The sequence below is a fragment of the Amblyomma maculatum genome, chromosome 3, assembly GCF_055883805.1.
Source record: "Amblyomma maculatum isolate TAMU_Amacu chromosome 3, ASM5588380v1, whole genome shotgun sequence".
In the NCBI taxonomy this organism is placed as follows: domain Eukaryota; kingdom Metazoa; phylum Arthropoda; class Arachnida; order Ixodida; family Ixodidae; genus Amblyomma; species Amblyomma maculatum.
In genome coordinates, this window is record NC_139346.1 from 218,222,233 (window position 1) to 218,240,053 (window position 17,821).

At 48.2% G+C, this 17,821-nt stretch overlaps 2 protein-coding genes across 3 annotated transcripts in view; both read right to left on the bottom strand.

The window, feature by feature from the left end:
- The window catches only part of Coq5 (ubiquinone biosynthesis protein COQ3, mitochondrial), a 30,019-nt gene extending 26,412 nt beyond the window's left edge, over window positions 1-3,607 (bottom strand). Inside the window, exons 1-3 of one of the 2 annotated variants that reach the window (XM_084599632.1) lie at window positions 3,181-3,599; window positions 2,929-3,078; window positions 1,969-2,136 (exon numbers count right to left, since the gene is read on the bottom strand). In XM_084599632.1, the coding sequence (XP_084455758.1) occupies window positions 1,969-2,136; window positions 2,929-3,078; window positions 3,181-3,358 (496 nt within the window). In that variant the 5' untranslated portion in view covers window positions 3,359-3,599. Of the gene's footprint in view, window positions 1-1,968; window positions 2,137-2,928; window positions 3,079-3,180 lie in introns of both variants that reach the window. The other variant, XM_084599633.1, reaches the window with a different exon arrangement.
- A 479-nt stretch (window positions 3,608-4,086) lies between these two features.
- LOC146197719 (dynein light chain 1, cytoplasmic) lies at window positions 4,087-7,279 on the bottom strand. Its single transcript, XM_084599634.1, has 2 exons — window positions 7,120-7,279; window positions 4,087-5,023 (listed from the first exon to the last, which is right to left on the bottom strand). The coding sequence occupies exon 2, from the start codon at window positions 5,020-5,022 to the stop codon at window positions 4,753-4,755; it is 270 nt and encodes an 89-aa protein (XP_084455760.1). The 5' UTR covers window position 5,023; window positions 7,120-7,279; the 3' UTR covers window positions 4,087-4,752.
- Between the last annotated feature and the right edge of the window lie 10,542 nt (window positions 7,280-17,821).

A 17,821-nucleotide genomic window follows, 5' to 3' on the forward strand; every position in this document is an offset into this window, starting at 1 on the left:
TGAATGTGATCCAAAGGAAATCTAGCAAGGGCCACCTATCACTGGTGCTGCATGTACCTACTTTTGTATCTTGCGCGCAAGACTCATAAAACAATGTTTTACTATCTGCGAAATACACAGCTTGTGTCTTGCGATGACAGCTCCAGAAGAGCTCAATTCGAAGCAGTGACTGCAGTAAGCCTGGGCCCAAAACGAGCCCCGTAGAAAAACAAAACAAAAAACAAAATGTTGGTCCAAAAGTGGACACAGAAAAAAGACAAAGAAAAAAACAGCAACCAAAAGTTGAAAATGCAAATGCTGAAAGCAGATAAGAAAGCAAGTCGTAAGTAAAGAAAACTGACGAGCGAGCGCGTCTTCAACCCGTGATTTACGCTTCCTATGAGCTAGCGATGACTCGGTGGTTTTAGACACAATATTTTGATTAAGGGCAGGCAGGCGATGTCTCGGGATAACAGGTTGCATATTTCGTACACAGAGCAGAATTTACATATTTTGATGTTCCAGCATTCATAAATGTTAATTTTGGCAATCTTGGGCTCCACTGCGGCATTATGGAATTCAATGCTGCTGCGCGTTTCCCGACCTGCTGACGCCCGAAATAAATTTCACATACCAACTAAGTTATATTAGCACTAACACAGAAGCTTTATGCACCTCCTACACAATCTGATGATGAGAAAGTGAGTCTATCAACGAGACAGCATAAGAACAACCTTGATGTGCATGAATGGCCCAGCAAAATACCGAAAACTTAAGCATGCAGTGCCTGAAACACAGTGTTTAAGTATTGCTCCAAAATCACAAGTACCACAACGACCCTTTTCGCACTGCGATGCAGTAGCAGTGGTGCCTCATTACAAACAGACCCTTTGCGACATTTCACGCACCACAAGAGCTGTGGCCTGTGCTGTGAAGAATCCTCAAACCGCAAAGGTTCAGTGTACTCTAAAAGTGGAGAAAGCAACGGGGATGCAAGAGAGAAAACTATGAGTAGGCATTAGAATGCTAAAAGGCCAGTGATGCATGCTGCAGTACCTGAAACATTGTGACTGGCCATATATCACGGCCGCAGAGAGTTGTCCACGAGTATGGCAAATTTTTGCGGCTTCTCAGGGCATTGTGGCACAGCTTGGCGAAAATTTAACAAAATTCATGCTTATGGCGCACCTTGGTGCAGAAATATGCAGCTGTGTCAAAATGATGCAAGTGGCACAGCTGTTGCAACCCTATTTGTATTTAGCAAAGCATGCCTTCTGCATACATCCAGTATGGTTTATGTGCAGCCATGACACACAACTCACAGCGCTATGGCTCCACAGTGAAACATTTAAAAAATGAGTTGCAGTACAGCAGCACAACTTCTGGCACTGAGTATATAATAGGAAGTGGCACAGCAACAGTTCATCAAATGACAGTCTTAAAAACTACTGGTTCAGAAATACTGTGATCTAATGCTGTAAGTGTGCTGTATCACTACTTTATTCAAACTATCCCTTTTGTTAGCCTGGTTATTACTGCGAAAGCAATACTACTCTAGGTTTCGAGCCTTCAGTGTAGTTCAGCCAGTAGCCACGTCTTACCCACGTGACGCTGTGACGTCACACCCCATGTGGGCTGGCAGGAGCTGCCAACTTGGGTCTCTTGTTTCACTTGGGACAGTTATGTCAGAATCAGCCTGCTAGGACCCTGGCTATAGGCCACTAAGGCACGTTCACACGGTTTGGTTAAAGCGGGGCTTTATATGTGGGCTGAGGAAGAAGAAAAAGAGAAAAAGAATGCTCGGTCACCCACAGCTAATGCTTTCGCTCAATATTTGGTTCAGGAGCATTCAACCATTGTAACTTATTTTTATTTTGTTTGTGTGCTTACGTGTGGCTTGCATATGTCCCTAATGCGACCTTTTAAAAAAAAAAAAAAAGATAATTGCGAACCGAATTTTGACTAACCATACAATGAACAATCACTAACCTGGATAGAGAAGATCATTCCGTCGTTTCCCAGCTTCAAGCATTTCTCTATTAATGTCTACGACATGAGCCCTTGCACGGTCCACACACATGCCATCCGCAATATCCATGTCATTTGCTTGGAGCTCCTGGTATCTCACAGCCTGGATGAACCTTGTTGAAATGTCTCCTGCAAAGACCCCAGTCAGTATTCCAAGTGAGTAGCTCCAACAAGAAAGCACAAAGAAACAAACGAAAGAATGAAAACATGATGAGGAAGAACTTAAGAACGGTACCCAAAAATGGTGAATGCTGACTAATTAAAGTTTCAATACAAGGGCCGATAAACCGAAAACACGGCTAATGGCAGCAGCTTTCTTAACACTTGCAATGAAAATATTGAGGCCAACGTTTAGAAGGGAGTAATGACCGCACAATACTATGATCCTTCATTCTGGCCACCTGTAATTACAACTAGATATAAAAGTAGAAATGAAGGCTAGTGGTTGTGAAATTAACATCGTTTTCAGTGCAAAGCGCGGGGTTTTGGAAGATACCCGGGATACGCAGAAAGGTATTTCTTACTCAATTAGCTTTCTTGAAGAAGGTAAGAATGCACTAAATAAGGTCTGGTGCTTGGGCGGGTCAGTCGATAGTTTAGGCCGAACAAGCCGCGGTAGCAAATGATAATTGGTTGACTAGCGCAACAGAAAGTTTGGTATAATAAATAAGGAAGTACATGTACTTACACGGCTCAACGTACAAGAAAACACAATTGTTAACCCAGAAAGAAAGACTAGTTGGTTGTGAGATGAAGAGTTACCACTGCCCAACCGCGGATATCTGAAAGTGAAATTTACCTCGAAACAGCAAATTGAAAATTGTGCAGCGACACCCGTGACATGCACAACAGTGTGAAGTGCAGGTTAAATCCATGACAGCTGCTGGCAAAACCCCTCAACATGCTTTACAACCGCCATACCAGTGCCTCCGGCAACGTCGACGAGTTGCATGCCTGGCAGCGGTCCCAAAACCGAGATCAGTCTGTCTTTCCAAAGCCGATGTACTCCTGCGCTCATGGCATCGTTCATCAAGTCATATTTTTCGGCCACCCGGCTGAATACTTGACGAACTGAGCAGAGAAGGTGAAACCATGTGAAATTTCTGCAAGGAAGCTGGTGTTAAGCGGCAAACAGCTGATTGATGCTAGCAACGTAGCGTAAACAGCGCTCACCCTTTTCAGCCTTTTCGTCCTCCGAAACTTTTTCGTACCCAAAGTTTGTGTTGTGGTCGCGTAAGGCATCTTCTGTATGCGGGAAACTCTGTGGGCCTCCATTGACAGACCTCACAAAAGCGAAAACTCGACCTCTTCCAGCGACCCTCGACACGAACCGAAAACAGAAAGCGGCCATCTTAGCAAGTGCACAATGTTAACTGACCATTGCGCGAGCCGAATAAAAGTAGCGATCGCAACCGTGGCAACTGAATCTGATGCCACCGAGTCCATCAATGCTCTTTGGCAGAAGTTCAACGGGTTTGCTTAAATGTGCTGCTGTACGCTGTCTGTACAGCTCACCACACACTAAAGGTCTATTCACACTTGCGCGACTCAAGACGGGCGTGCGATCAGCTGCCGCATGCGACCTGCGGGTCGCTTTCCACATCTTATCCTGACCACTCTTCCACAGTGACATTTACTATTCACCACAGGGGAAAGCTAACTCATGTTCACTTCAGCTGGGTCACTTATTGGTTACCGGTTTATCGAGCAGTGCCCGAACGGCCCGCGACTAGTTTTTCGACCGAAACAGTCACACGACCTCCACGAGTCGCAGGTGTGCTGTACCCTTTTGTTAGCGGGGTAGCCCGCGGGCTCTAGCGAGCGACTAAGCCAAGGGGAAAAAAACTGCCTGCGGCGTTGCTTACTTTGAAACAATTTTGGCTATTTCCTCGACGCGTTTGAGCGCCACCAATGTTCCAGGCGCCGTTTAGTCGTTTTCATCAGCGACCGCAGATCTCAATTCTGCCCGAATCCAAGTGCGCCGCTTGGAATGAACTAAGTTTACTGTGCACAAATCCACAACTTACACGGCGAAATGTCGCCGCTTCTTGCAACTAAATTTTGACGCAGCAGAACACATTTTAGAACAAACACTCGCGAAGTAAAATTTATTATGCAATATACACACACTCACGCACACTTGACTTTGTGTAAGCTGCTATACAAGAGTACGAAGAGAGAGAGGGGAAAGTGATGGACGCTTGACCACAGCAGTGAGTGTTCTCTGCATACTTAACAACAAAATGAAAATATTCTGCATGAACTGTTCTCACTTCCTATGTAAAGAACACATGAAAAAGAAGGGCCCCTGGTGGCTAGCACAGGTCTGAATGTCAGAATGGAGGGAAAGGAAAGACAGGTGAGCTTTGAGTGCAGCTGTTCTATGGTAGCAAAGTGTACAAAGCGGGCAAAAGAGACAGCAAAGCAGTCTACAGGGTCATTGATGGTCAGGGACAGGACAATTTCATTTCCTTTCTGTGGCACAAAAGACCATAACAGCTGTGTTACATTATGAGAGAAAAGAGTCAAGCTGCTGTAGTGATGGCGGCCAAATGCTAGTGACAACGCCTCCCCAGGAAAGACCGGTCAACATCTTTTGCTCCCATGTCGAAAGCACCAGCTTCAATTTGCACGTGACAAGGCCACAGACAGCAAAGCTGCCTTCAAGTCCTTGATGCATCCAGTCCCGTCATCCTTCCTTGAGCCTCCTTTCCCTGCCGGCTTCCACTTCTACCCACTGCTGACTCAGCCAGACTTGAAGAGCAGAATGGCCACCTGGCCAAGGTAGAAGTAAATGAAGTGCTTCGTCTCATGGGTCACATAGGAGCCGAAGTTGCGCCCAACGATGCAATGCCAGGTGGGGTTGTACTTCTTGTCAAACTCCTTCTTGATGTAAGCTGCAATGTCCTTCTCAATGTTGTACTTCTCCAGGGCCTGTGTAGCCACGTCCACAGCATCCTGCTGCATCTCCTCGGACATGTCAGCATTCTTGATCACTGCCTTTTTCTCAGTCATCCTGCACAGTGAAAAAGAAAAAGCTTGAGAAGAGGCAAGCACATCACATATGTGGCACACAGTGACCAAAGCCGCCACCAGAACATGGGGCGTGGAAAACCGGCACAGACCTTTAAGCTTTTTAAAGCAAGTATGGGAGCAGCCGCCCATTTAATGCAGAACAATGGAGTACCAGAGCTGCCAAAAGGCCCACCTAACTGTGGTTGCATTACAACTAATTAATGCACTTGAAGAAATAAAAGAAATACTAAAGTGGGTGCCAAAAGCAATACCACCCTCCACAACATTCATGTACTATATCCCTTGAAAAGCAAGCACAAAATGATCCAAAGAAATAAGCTTATCTAGAGGCTTAAAACAGTTTACATATAACATTACAATCAAGTCACATATCCCAAATGAAGTTTCGACAGCTGAACAAAAAAAATTTCATTGCTGTAATTGTGCAGTTTTCTAAGAGGACAAGCTGTCGGGCTAGTTGGTTTTCCATAGTATTTGCAGCGTGTAGCCGGACAAAGACTGAGGCACATGTAAGACTCACAGGCGCTGAACTGCAAAGTTGCAGTTCAGCGCCTGCGCGTCTTACATGTGCCTCCGTCTTTGTCCTTGTCCGGCTACGCGCTGCAAATACTGTAACATGCATAGTGTGCTCAAAGCTCCAGCATCAGTGTGTACAACACTATCCCTACTCAGGATATTGCAAACTGAGTATGCTGATGCCTTCAACACCGTATTCTCTTCGCCCTAGTTCATGCAGACAGACAAAAACCAACCAAAAGCTAAAATCAAATGTTTTCACACATAACTGAGGCAGTGCCAGGATAATTATTACAAGCTCTATATGTATGAATGCGAACTCAACACTACCAAATTCTTGGATACATTCTCGTATACAGAGCCCAATATATCCAGAAATGAAATCAGACTTTACACAGATCAGGCAAGACATAAGAAGAAGAAAAAGATTAGTTTTATCTCAACTCTGTTATGGCTCCGGAAATTTGTTTTCTTGTGCCCGCTTCAATCGCCTAATATGTGCCAAGTTCATTACATAACTCCATGTGAAAATTAGTAAAAAAAAAAAAAAATTATCGGGCAAACTGCACAATTTCTTGGAGAATGTGACAATATTTTCTGTTAATCTTACCATACTCCCTACAAAAAGTTTACCGCGCAGGTGAAGGGAATAAATAAGTGCAACAAAACAGCCAATGAAGTAGAAAACCGGAAATGTGGCTTACAAAAGCCATGGTTCTAACCACAGTAAAAAATAACATACCGATATCAATTGAACAATTTGAGTAATCAACTCTGAGCAATAAGACCTAATAAATGAAGCACGTCGATGCAGGCAACCCTGCACCTGTCACACGGCCCGCACGACGTCGCAGGGAAGTTCGGAGCCTCGAACGAAAGAAAATCGCGCGAACGCGGTGCCTGACGGCCCTTTTGCCGCGTAAATGCCGCCGCACGAGGTAAGTTGCAAAATCACTACATGCGGGCTCAACGCGGATAAGTATCTCGATTAAATAGTTGGCACAGCTCAACAAGAGAGTCGAAGCATAGAAATAGTCTGCAGTGCGACCATACCAGGCCATTCCATCTACACCACAAGAACTCAATGTAGAAATACAGCTCCGGCCAGCACGCCCTCTCCTTACATGGCAAGGCACACTACAATACCTACGCAACACCCGCGTTAGCCCCCCGTGGCGATATCAGCGAGAAATAAACAGCCACCACCAACAAAAATGTAGAATATTAAACAGAGACTTCGTTTTATTCGAAACGCACCTACGCTGCGAAAATTTGTCAACGAAAATGCCGGCTAAAGGCGCGCGACGGCAGCACGCTGTCTACTGCACGTAAAAGGCTTAGGAATGACAAACCAAGCAACAGAAAGACAATAGAGATAATGCCTCAAAAATTAAGCAGCTAGCAAGATCAACGAACAGTGATGAGCACCTGCCAAAGTTCAGGGTCGGACGACTTCACGCTGTAGTAAAGCACACGTCGGCGCGACTCGGCGAACGCGCTGCTAGCCTTCATTTCAAAGTCAATGAATCGAACTGAATAGAACATGGAACTCCAACTTACCTGGCGTAGTCTGTCGTTCACGCTGGCGTGAAGTTCGGCTTTTCAAACCTGAAGCGTCTAGCAAAGAACTTGCACAGCTTCCGTTCGCCGGTAAACGCCAAGCTCCTTCGAACACAGAGTCCCGAAGCAATGTGCACGTCCTATTTCCTACGGAGATCCCTGATTGGGCCAGAGAATGTAAGAACAGCCTCCCGATTGGCTCACAGCTAGACTTCTGCCCAGACTTCTATCAACCCAGAAGGCCTTGCGGCAATAAAGTCATTTGGCTTGCGAAATGTCTTGCGGCTTGCAGTAGTTCTTGTTTCGTAATAAATGCAAGCATGGCCACCCCAGTCATAGAGTTTCTTTACTCTTACAAACTCGTACTTTTTAAGAGTGTAAGAAACTTTATGGCCGTGATGCAAGGTTTTTAACAGGTCGCGCTACTTAGAAGGAAACGTGCAACTGCCAACGGCATTAGGGTGTCTAGAAGCTAACGGCATCAACTTAATGATGATGATGATGATGAACGGTTCAAACCAAGGAGGTATGGTTAATACTTCTAGGGACTCTAGTATGGTTATGGTGTATGGTTAAAGTGAGCTTTAGTAGCTTTAGTATGGTGGCTGTAGGGGTAGTGTGACTAGCCCAGCGCCATCTAGAATGAATAATTCTAGGTGGCTCTGGACTAGCCACCATAGTGTGACGGCGGGCTGCTCAGAGTAGCGATGAGGATGACAGATGGCGCTACAGGGCGCAGGTGTGTTGGCGACGGCGGCGCGTTTCGCACCGATGCTGCCGATGCGGGCAGGGTTCTGTGCTTTCGCCTAGCCCCTTTGCTTTCTGTCAGCTAGTTACCTTTTTACGCTATAACGTCAAAGGCCCCGTTCATCGAAAACGGCGTCATCCTATTGCCTGTACACGTATACAAGCGAATGTGTTTCATCGACGACCGCTTGAGCCTCGACTGACGACGTGACAACGCACTCCGAGTGCAGCTTTCCTCGCACAAAACAGGGCAAAGTACGGAGCCTACCTGGTTGCTTTGCCGGCGAAACTTGATCAGCTTTCACAGCAGCACATGTTCGGTGTTCTCACCATCCTGCTCACAAACAGCGAAGCAAACATGTAGTGTACGCGTCAGGCTCTATCGTCAAGCGAAGCTAGCTTGTTCCAGTAGACGCCGGGCAAGTTAAGATGTTCATAAAAATACTTTATCTCTGCTCCTTGCAAATCGTCGTCCCGTGCAGCTGGAACGGCCGCGATAGAAACACGGTCGTGCTGGCTTGGCATTGCGCGGCTGCCGTGTGCACTTTCCTTCCCATTGATTGGGGGGGCTTTCTGTTCGCAGATATGTTTCTCTCTTTGCGTTTGGTCGGGTTTTTTTTTCGTAAAATACTTGAGGGCATCCGGAAATACCGTGGGGCCGATCACGTCGAATTTCAACCGCCCTTCCGCCGATCACATATGTAATCAGCGGAAGGGTGGTTGAAATTTTATCAGCATATACATGCTAAAAAGTCCTCTCTATAAACTTCTCCTCGAAGTGGCGCTTAGATACTGCGCAATCTGAAGTGAGCTCCTTGTCGGCTCTCTTTATATTTCGAGTCCACAGTTCTCGCCCCACTAAGGTCGCCGCCAGCCATGGACTGGAGGCCATCTAGAGCGGACCGTCTGCATCTGCGTTTTGACAAAATAAATGTTTTCCAATCCAGTCGCCGTGCTGCTTCCATCGGTGCTCGAAAAAGGGAAGCCTTCAGTGAACAGGATCTGTATCCACTTTTGCATCCCGGTACAAAACACGTTCATGCTTTCGAAGCCATGACAATAACTGCTCCTGACAGGGAGCGCCATCTCTGACAGAAAAATAGAAACTGGGGATACACCGCGCGGCAGCACCACCTATACTCCGTTTCATACATCAGGTGCAACGCAGCGAAAGCAACTTTGTGAAATCCTTCCTGAGTAATAGAACCTATGAAATTCAAATCGATACTAACCACACGGCACAACATTTTACAAACCGCACGGGTGTGCATCAGGGCTCAGTCATTTCCCCCACCTTATTTAACACCGCCATGGCGAAAATCGCATGGCAACTAGACAAAATCGATGGCCTGTGGTTCACAATATATGCGGACGACATATCACGCTCTGGACCACGTACCGTAATACGGCTCGAGAACAAACGGAGACGCTGCAACTAGCACTAGATACAATCGAGATTGAACTTTATTCTACAGGCATGCGCCCATCCCCAGAAAAAAACTAAATTTCTGGTCATACATCCACCGCCTGGCGGCGTGGACGTCAACCTTCACTTCGGCGGTCAAAACATCGCACAACCCCCGGAACGTTATCTCCGGATACTTGGCGTTCCCATCAATCAGCATGGTACTGTTAAGGATTGGATCCAACAGCTAAAATCTCAATGGAGGCCAACCATGGACAGAAACATTGGTAACAGATCCAAAACCCCTTCCAACCAACACCAAAGGGCCAGGAAGAGATCACCGACAACGCCACATAATTGATACACAAGACAAGCACATCGGTCTCCGCATTTATACCGACGCCGCCCTATATCATGACGATGACACCGGCATCACGTTTGCAACCACCGCTTACTACCAAGAGGGTTCACAGCTGCAAACTACTAGCCACAGTGGTCGCAGGTACTGGTCCGCAACTGAACTCGAATTAACAGCCATCGACGAGGCCCTTCAACACTGCACCAAAGGAACAGATCGTTTCATCCACATATACACCGACAGTCAAGATGCTATAAAAACCCTGCAAGCCCGTTCTTACAAGACCTCAGTACAACACAGCATCAAAGAGCGCTGCCGATACCTGCGAGAGACCTCACAAGTCTCGGTACAAATTCATTGGACACCTGGACATCACGCACAAGGAACTGGGAACAGAATGGCCCACGAGGCCGCATGGCGCGCAGCTAGAGGAAGACCGCCGGCATAGCCTTGATGTGGGCCCGTCCAACTCGGACCACCCTTACTGTTCTCCTGTCTCCTTCATCATACCGGACTCTGTCATCACACGGCTTAAACATGAGCGGAGGGGTTTGTTGCGGGATCTTGTCCCCGGTATTACTCCTCCGATCCCTTCCGGCCTCTCTCGTCCAGCCCAAGTTCTAACTCACAAGGCGCGAGCCGGTGCAGCGTACACACCGGACATCCTGAGTCAATGGCGCCGAACCAAGATCAGCTGCCCCAACTGCCCTGCTGACTCCGTTGACCTGCAGCACTTGGTCTGGACCTGTCCTGGCACGGCTGGCCTCCGCGCACGCTACATATCTGCTCACCACATTCAGAGTTACGAAGACTGGACAGCCCCCAATATGAACGCCAAGCGCAAGCTTAGTGCCCTGCTAGACTTCATGTCGGAGTCTGGCGCCCTCAACCTCACCTAACCCACCCCCTTCCCCTCTAGGCCCCTGGTCATCCTCATGAATAAAGGTTTATGAATGAATGAATGAAGCTGCGCAAGTAGTCCGCTAGAAAAAAAGAAGGAGGCGTATCACTACGCGCTCGTTTTGTGGCCGATTGGTTCCCGCGGAAGCGGGCTCTATTCCGAGCATATACGTTTGCAATAACTTGCTTCGCATACCTAGACATCTTCGCAGTGCGGATCTTAGAGAAAAATGCGCACCGAAGAACCATTTTCTCAAAAAGAGATGCGCAGCGCGGAGGGAACAGCCAGCGCCATCTAGTGACACAGCTGGCAAGGTTGCGGGTCAGCGAAAACGCGACACGAACGAAAACGACATAAAAAACATACAAATTCACCGAATCCGATCCTTTCTCCATGAAAAAGGTGCTATTTATGAAGTTGATGGCAAATGTAAGATGTATTAAGCTTGCAGACAAACTAACTATTATTTCCTCTCGTCAAGAGCAGGCACTATGTTTCATCGCGGATGCGGAGAGCGCAAACAAGAGCTGTAGCTTTGGCAGCGTTGCACTTAAGTTTTCTCCTTTCGCTCGCTCGCTTCCGCGCACGTGCAGACGTCTCGCGCTGCTTTGTCGCGCGGGCACACACTGGACGCCGCCGGCTCAGCTAGCTGCCTTCACGGCGTGCGCCGTGCGCGCGCTTTCTGTCGCATGAGCACGTGTCTTGACGCGCCCCCGCAGGCGCACCGCGACATGCCACCTTTATTCCGTCTTCATTGGGCAACCTGACGCGTATTTCCATGCAGGATACTTCCATGCAGGCGGGAAATTTTTTATTCACGTCTGCACTGTAGAGCGAACAACAGACGGGGATGAGTAAATATTGATTGTGAATGCGTCCCACATTAGCAAAAAACGTAGGAAGTGCATCTCGAGGTAAGTCCGCTATGTAATTATATTGTCGTATATAATATGTTTAAAAACTGCTAAAGTATCATCAGTACTGTGAAATAAAGCTTCCCGCTCGTTGACCATCGCTTTGGCCTGTAGCATGCGATCTATATATACAGATTTGTTTTTTATTATTACGGCGTTACCAAAGGAAATCTTGCAGTAGAAGAATAAGTATATAGTCCGAAGGAGGTGTTTCTTCAAAGACAAGAACGCTAGCAATCTCATAAGCACATGCGTGCTCCGTGCGCTGCACGCGACATAACCGGCTCGCTGGCTCGAAAGGCAGGTGAAATCCAAGCTTGTACTACATAGTGTTTTATTTCGGTTCTTATTACATGGTTGTGCTTCATTTATGATATTTGGTTCGCGCTCGCGAACCCTGTGACGAGAATGGGGTGCTGCGTGCGAGTAGTGTCAGCCGAGCCATAGCTAGGATCACTTTTGTACTGCACTTCCGACATATCTTCGTCAGTAATAATAATAATAATAACAATAATTGGTTCACTTATTGGCCAATTTGCGAAAATCCGTAAAAGTGCCTCAGCAAGGCATGTTTTCCAACGCCGCCCCACCCCCGAAAAAAAAAAAAGGCCTCGTTCCTAAATATTTTCTTGGTCAATCTAAAAATAAAAAGACAGCTGTGGACACTTAGGGCACATTCACGCATCTGTTGATTAGGTTGCTTTCACCCTTCTGTTAAAATGAATACCATCTCGCTGAAAAGCCCTACCAAAACCTGCTTTATGTACCTCCCTGTTTACCTCAACCACTTCGAAACGCTTCTCCAGGCTTAACTTTCTTATACCCTGGATAACTGTTACCACGTCCTTTTCCATCTTTCCGTTCAATCCTAGCACCTCTGGTACTGTGCATACAACTATCTGCGTCTGCTGTGCTATCTCCCTGATCTCGTCAACTCCCTTCGCTAAACTTTCCACCACTCCTGCAGCGTCACCATTTAGGACATCGTTTAGCCCCGCGGCTACTATTACCATACTGCGCTCTGCGGAATTCTTCAACAGCTTATTTTTACTCTCTTTTAGCACTGCCCTCATTGTTCTCCCTGGGAAGGCTCCAACCAACACTCTCTTATCACCCTTTACACGTTCCAAGATATCTCGCTTGCACCTGTTCATGTTAGAATCTCCGGTGATAAGCACCTGGGCCTTCTCTCTCCCTCTCCCAACTGTTGGCTCCTGCTTTCGGTTATCTGTGTCCTTATCTCTGTGATTTTCATTCTTCCTTACTTCTTCCTTTTTTTCCGGCGTCTTAGCTGCTTCTAAATAACTCTGACGGTTCGGATCCGCCTGACCTACTTTGCTTATGCCTTCCATGCCAGTGCTGGCCCCTGCCACGTGGCCCGCATTGGAATGTTCATCCTCGTTGGTTTCAAGGATAAAGTCGGCCCCCTTTTTTTTCAATTTGAGTAAGCTGTCCAAGCAGTTTCTGATTTTCCGCTCAGAACGGAGCTAGAACAGGGACACCTGGTGAGCGGTGGCCGAAGGAGGAACGGCCGTTTCACAGTAGCGGATAAAATAGTCTGCACTAACCACGATCCAACGACTTTCTGCGGAAGACTTCGGCAAGGTAACCATAAGGTCGATTCCGACTTTTCAAATGCAACAAATGGTGGAGTCACAGGGTGGGGCAGGACCTTGGATGTGGACGTAGGGCGTTTATGCCACTGGCACTCCGCAATTCGCCACATATCGCTCAGTCATCTGGCGCACATTCGGCCAGTAAAAGCGGTGTCTATGGTGTCCATAGAGGAAGCACCGAAATCGCTCTCTTGCTCCGTCTGTGCAGTTAAGCTCAGCTTTGCGAGGGAACGGCTAGCATACGCATTATATGCTGGCCGGTTTCCGAACGTTCCACAAGCACAGTGTCAGTGTGGACTTCCATCGGAGCGGAGATGTGCAAATGCCAGAGAATCGAATGTGACTTAAGTAGAAACTTCGGCTGTGAAAGGACGAGTCGCTGTCTGAGGTCCAGTCGAAAGGGACGTCTAGAGGGTAGGCGACGTGGGCAAATCGCGGGACGAACCATCGAAAATAAGAACACAGTCCCAAAAAACTGCAGAGCCCCTTTTGAGTGAGTGAGAGCGAGTGAGTGAGTGTGAAAAAATTGTTTTGGCAGGTAAGCTTTCACTGTGATGGAATTGAACGGCGGCGCAACACGGAAACGGACACAGACAAGAAGGGGACACCACATGCGCACAAGTTATTAGTCAAGTTATTAGTTATTTCACTGTGAGCACCACACAAAGGTTAAGTGCTTTGGGGCGCATGCATTTCGTTCCTCGTACAGTTGAGCACTCGCAATAATTAAGTAGATGAGCTTAACAATTACGTGTTTCGAACTTAAGCTCGTGGTAACACATACTTCCCGACCCATCCAACAAGCTTACCTTCTGTCTTCGCTGATATGATTTGCGAATCCTGGTAGGGCCGACAAGTGATGATGTGATGCAGCGGTCCCCTATAGTAAAGTATAACGCGGTTTGAAGACAATACAGGGCTAAGCTACTAGAAAAACAACTGCTGTAACAAGGCTTATTTTCCCGAGGCCACTGCTGCGAATGTATAAGCATAGCTATCCGAAGGAATCCTCCATTCTGCACATCATGTTTGTTGCACTAAACATATTCCTTGGTATATTTTCCCGGAACGAAGGCGATAACCTTCTAATGGCGCTAGACTGTACTGCAGCACATAGGAGCACTAATGTCGCCCAAATTTCTCAAATTCGTATCCTTGTGGCCTGCAAAAGACAACGCTGTTAGATAAAGGCAGTTGAAAAGCGGTGCTGGTGCGCCGGTCTGCGAAGTGGGCTCAAGCAATCGCCGTTCCGGCGTGAGTTGATCGCAAAGCGACCGCAGCACCCCTTTCCCCCGCGGCGGTATATTGATGAGGCCATTGAGCTAACACACAAGTGGAAATTTTAAAATACTACTAACCCTCTTCTTTCAGGAATTCAACAGAAAATAAAATTGCGTTTGTATTTTAACACCCTTTTGTACGCATATGAAAGCCACCCCGTTTACTGACTCGTCTGAAGCAAGGATATAGCAAGGAGGTTGCAGACGCGGCTGAAGCTTGTCTGCTACCTGCCTGCTTGAGATACGTCTGCAAACGCGGTGGTGTTTCATTCGTACAAAGATGTGTTTAAAAAACGCAAACGCAATTTTATTTTCTTTTGCAATGCTGGAAGAAGAGGGTTAGTAGTATTTTAAAATTTCCGCCTGTGTATCAGCTCAATGGCCTCACCCCTACCGCAGCATGAAGAGAGGCGCTGCGGTCGCTTTGCGATAACCTCACGCCGGCCCGCCAATCGTTTTGGCCCACTTCGCACCGCGCAGTTTTCTAACTGTCTCTAAGAACGTTGGCAAAAGCCAACTGATTTATGAAATCTAGGAACGCCAGAACTTTCGCACAAGTGTGCTGCACCAGCTAATTCTCGGGGCGTATTTCCGAACCGTGAGCACAGTGCAGAAGCTCGCGGCTATGCCACCTAGCCAAAATAAAATATTTCTAAAAACTATTACAAGAACACAATTTGCAGCGTTTAGCGCCGTGGGAGTCCATGCGTGATTACAACCAATAGTCCCTGTTCACTTCTTCGTGCATCAAGTTAACTGTTAATTTTTTTTTTCAAATTGGTAAACCACCCCTTTTTAGTAGCTGTGCTTATTATGCGTATAGTGCTTATTTGTCTTACCCATTTTTATGGACTGGACCAGGGTCTCTATGGGGGTTCTTTAAACAAGTTTCGGAAACCTCCAAGTTCTTCAGCGGGCATTGATCTTTAGATTACCTCTATAGCCTCTACAAAACTCAGATGACCCAGGTGCTTATAATGAGCCTTCGTTCCCTATACCGTTGTGCAGACAACCTTATGAGAGGATTTTTGTCCCTAGCGTGTTAAAGCGCCATAAACGCATGCGCATTCCGTCTGCTGCAAAAGCGTCCATATTTGGGTTGCACAGATCAAAACTGCATGCCAAGGCATGCCTTGACGCTTATGAGATGTTTGCGCCATGGACAGTGAATTGCCACCTATGTAATCAGTCGGATACCACTGATCATTGTCTTATTCTGTGCGTGGTGTTTTGTTCCTCCAGGACCTTGCACACATGGCGTAATTTTTTTACTCCTATGCTGATGATATACTATCTTCTTATTCAGGATAGCGGAAATGGGCATCGAATGATGAGCAAACAGCTCGTTAATTAACTTGATGTTCCGGTCGAAGGAAATTGCTTGAAAGCAAATAACGATCAACACCGACAAAACAAAAGCAGTGTGCTACTCACTGAAAGGGAAGCAATTATCTGGCAACATAAACATACGACTAGGAACATGACATATTGAGCTAGTAGATTCCATCTGCTAACTCCTTCCTTTTCTAAAGGACTACCGAATGACACGGCGTGTATCTCCGTTGAGGTAAAGGCTACCTTGGTTGAAGGGAGTTAAAAGGAGTTCAGCCGTGCCCGTGCGACAGCAGTCCTCGGAGTGGCGACCATATTGATTGTGTTCAATCTAAAGTATCGTCAACTGTCGGCGTCATCGGTCTAATAAGGCATTTCTAGAAGCCTCCTAAAATCATACTGCTATTATATAATACTCTTGTATTATGCCTTTTCTAGTATTTAGTTTGGTGTACACAATGCGCTAATATTCATTTTTACAATATTTTTGCTATCCGTCGCCAGGTGACGCTGCTCAGAAGACTCTACCGTTGAGACAACGGAATCTCGCGGCCAAGAGAGATGCGGAGTCGCCGGAGTACAGAGAAAAGTGCATATCAAGCGCAGGTTCCAGGACGAGGAGCAGAAACAGCGGCGTGCCCTGGTCGACCTACTCGAAGACCGGAGCGAAGAGATGGAGACGTCCGAAGAGGACGTGAAGGGCCGTCACATGATTGACCACGTGATCAAGCAGAGTGAAAGTTCCAGTGCCACGCATGCGTAAGCGATCCATGTGTCGGAGCGCCCGCCGCGTGGCCTGAAGTTGTAATGGCCACGCGCCTGCCTCGGCCAAAGTAGCTGCGCATTGAGAGTTCTGAGGAAGGCCGATGTGAAATTCGGAGCGCCTTGCGATGCTCGACCTCCAGCTTCTTCCAGCATTATTTGCGCAGCGTGGCGACACATAGCGCGTAGTGAATTGCCCCCACAGCCGCGGACTACCTGTGGCCGAGGCAGGCGCGGGGCCATTACAACTGCAGGCCACGCGGCGGGCGCTCCGACACATCGATCGCCTACAGCGCGCAGCGGATGGCGGCCCGCAATTGCATCGGTTACGAGAACATCGCCACTCGCGCATATAGGAGCGGTACTGCTCGAGTACAAGCAGCTCACCAATGCAAAGCCCCCCCCCCCCCTCCCCCCCCCCCCCTCCCCCAACGACTTCTGCTCGCCCTGGCCCGCTGCTACGGAGGTTCGAGAGATCATCGGCATCGCGGGGAAATGCACCACACCCCTCTGTGCAGTGCAGCAGCTGGCCGGAGCCCACCGACGGCTCCATGGCCAGCGGTAGTTGCTCACTAGCAACGGCGGCTACCATCCCCGCCCTGCAACTGCACAGACAGCTGCACCTTGTCATTCCTGGGTACTTACCACAGAGGAGCTGCGGGGCCTAAGCCTAGGCCTGGATCTACTGCTTGAACTGACTCCACCGCCACCCAGGTTTGCCGTGCTATGCGACTCCCGCGCCGCCCTCAGCCACCCTCGAACCATCGGCCGGGGAACTCCGCTGCTGTGTCAGATTCGCGCGCGAACCTCAAGCTCTTTGCGGAGCGAAGCTGCGTTATATGGGCACAGTGGATCCGCTGGCACTGCGGTATCGAGGGCAATGAACGTGCCAACGAGCTCGCGACCGCAGCACATTAACCCTCTCTTAGCGACGAGCACCTCGCTTTGGAGGACGTGCGCGTGGTAATCGACGACCACCTCCGGACGCAGCACCCCGACCCATGCATCTCAAGTGGTGAGCGCATTCCCAGTGCCAGCGGCCGCTCGCTGACTCGGCTGCAGCGTGCAATGATCCTCCGTGCGCGCATTGGATGTGTGTGGCCTGGGGAACGACGGATGCGCCGCGGACTTGCCACCAGTGACGTGTGTGACAGCTGTGGAGCGGTAGAAACTCTCGAAAATTTTCTACTGCACTGCGCCGCACTAGCCTAACCACGCCGTGAGTTGCTGGAGGCTTACAGAGCACAAGGGGCAATCCCGGACAGCTGAGCTGAGCTCCTGTGCCTGCCGGGCAGTGCGCGCGTCCACGAGCGAACACACGTGAGCCTGTGTGAATATATCGAACAGGCAGGCTTGATGGTCCGCCTATTTCACCTCTCCAGATAGT

Coding starts and splice junctions, on each gene's coding strand:
- LOC146197719 (XM_084599634.1), bottom strand. CDS start 5,022: ATGACTGAGAAAAAGGCAGTGATCAAGAATGCTGACATGTCCGAGGAG.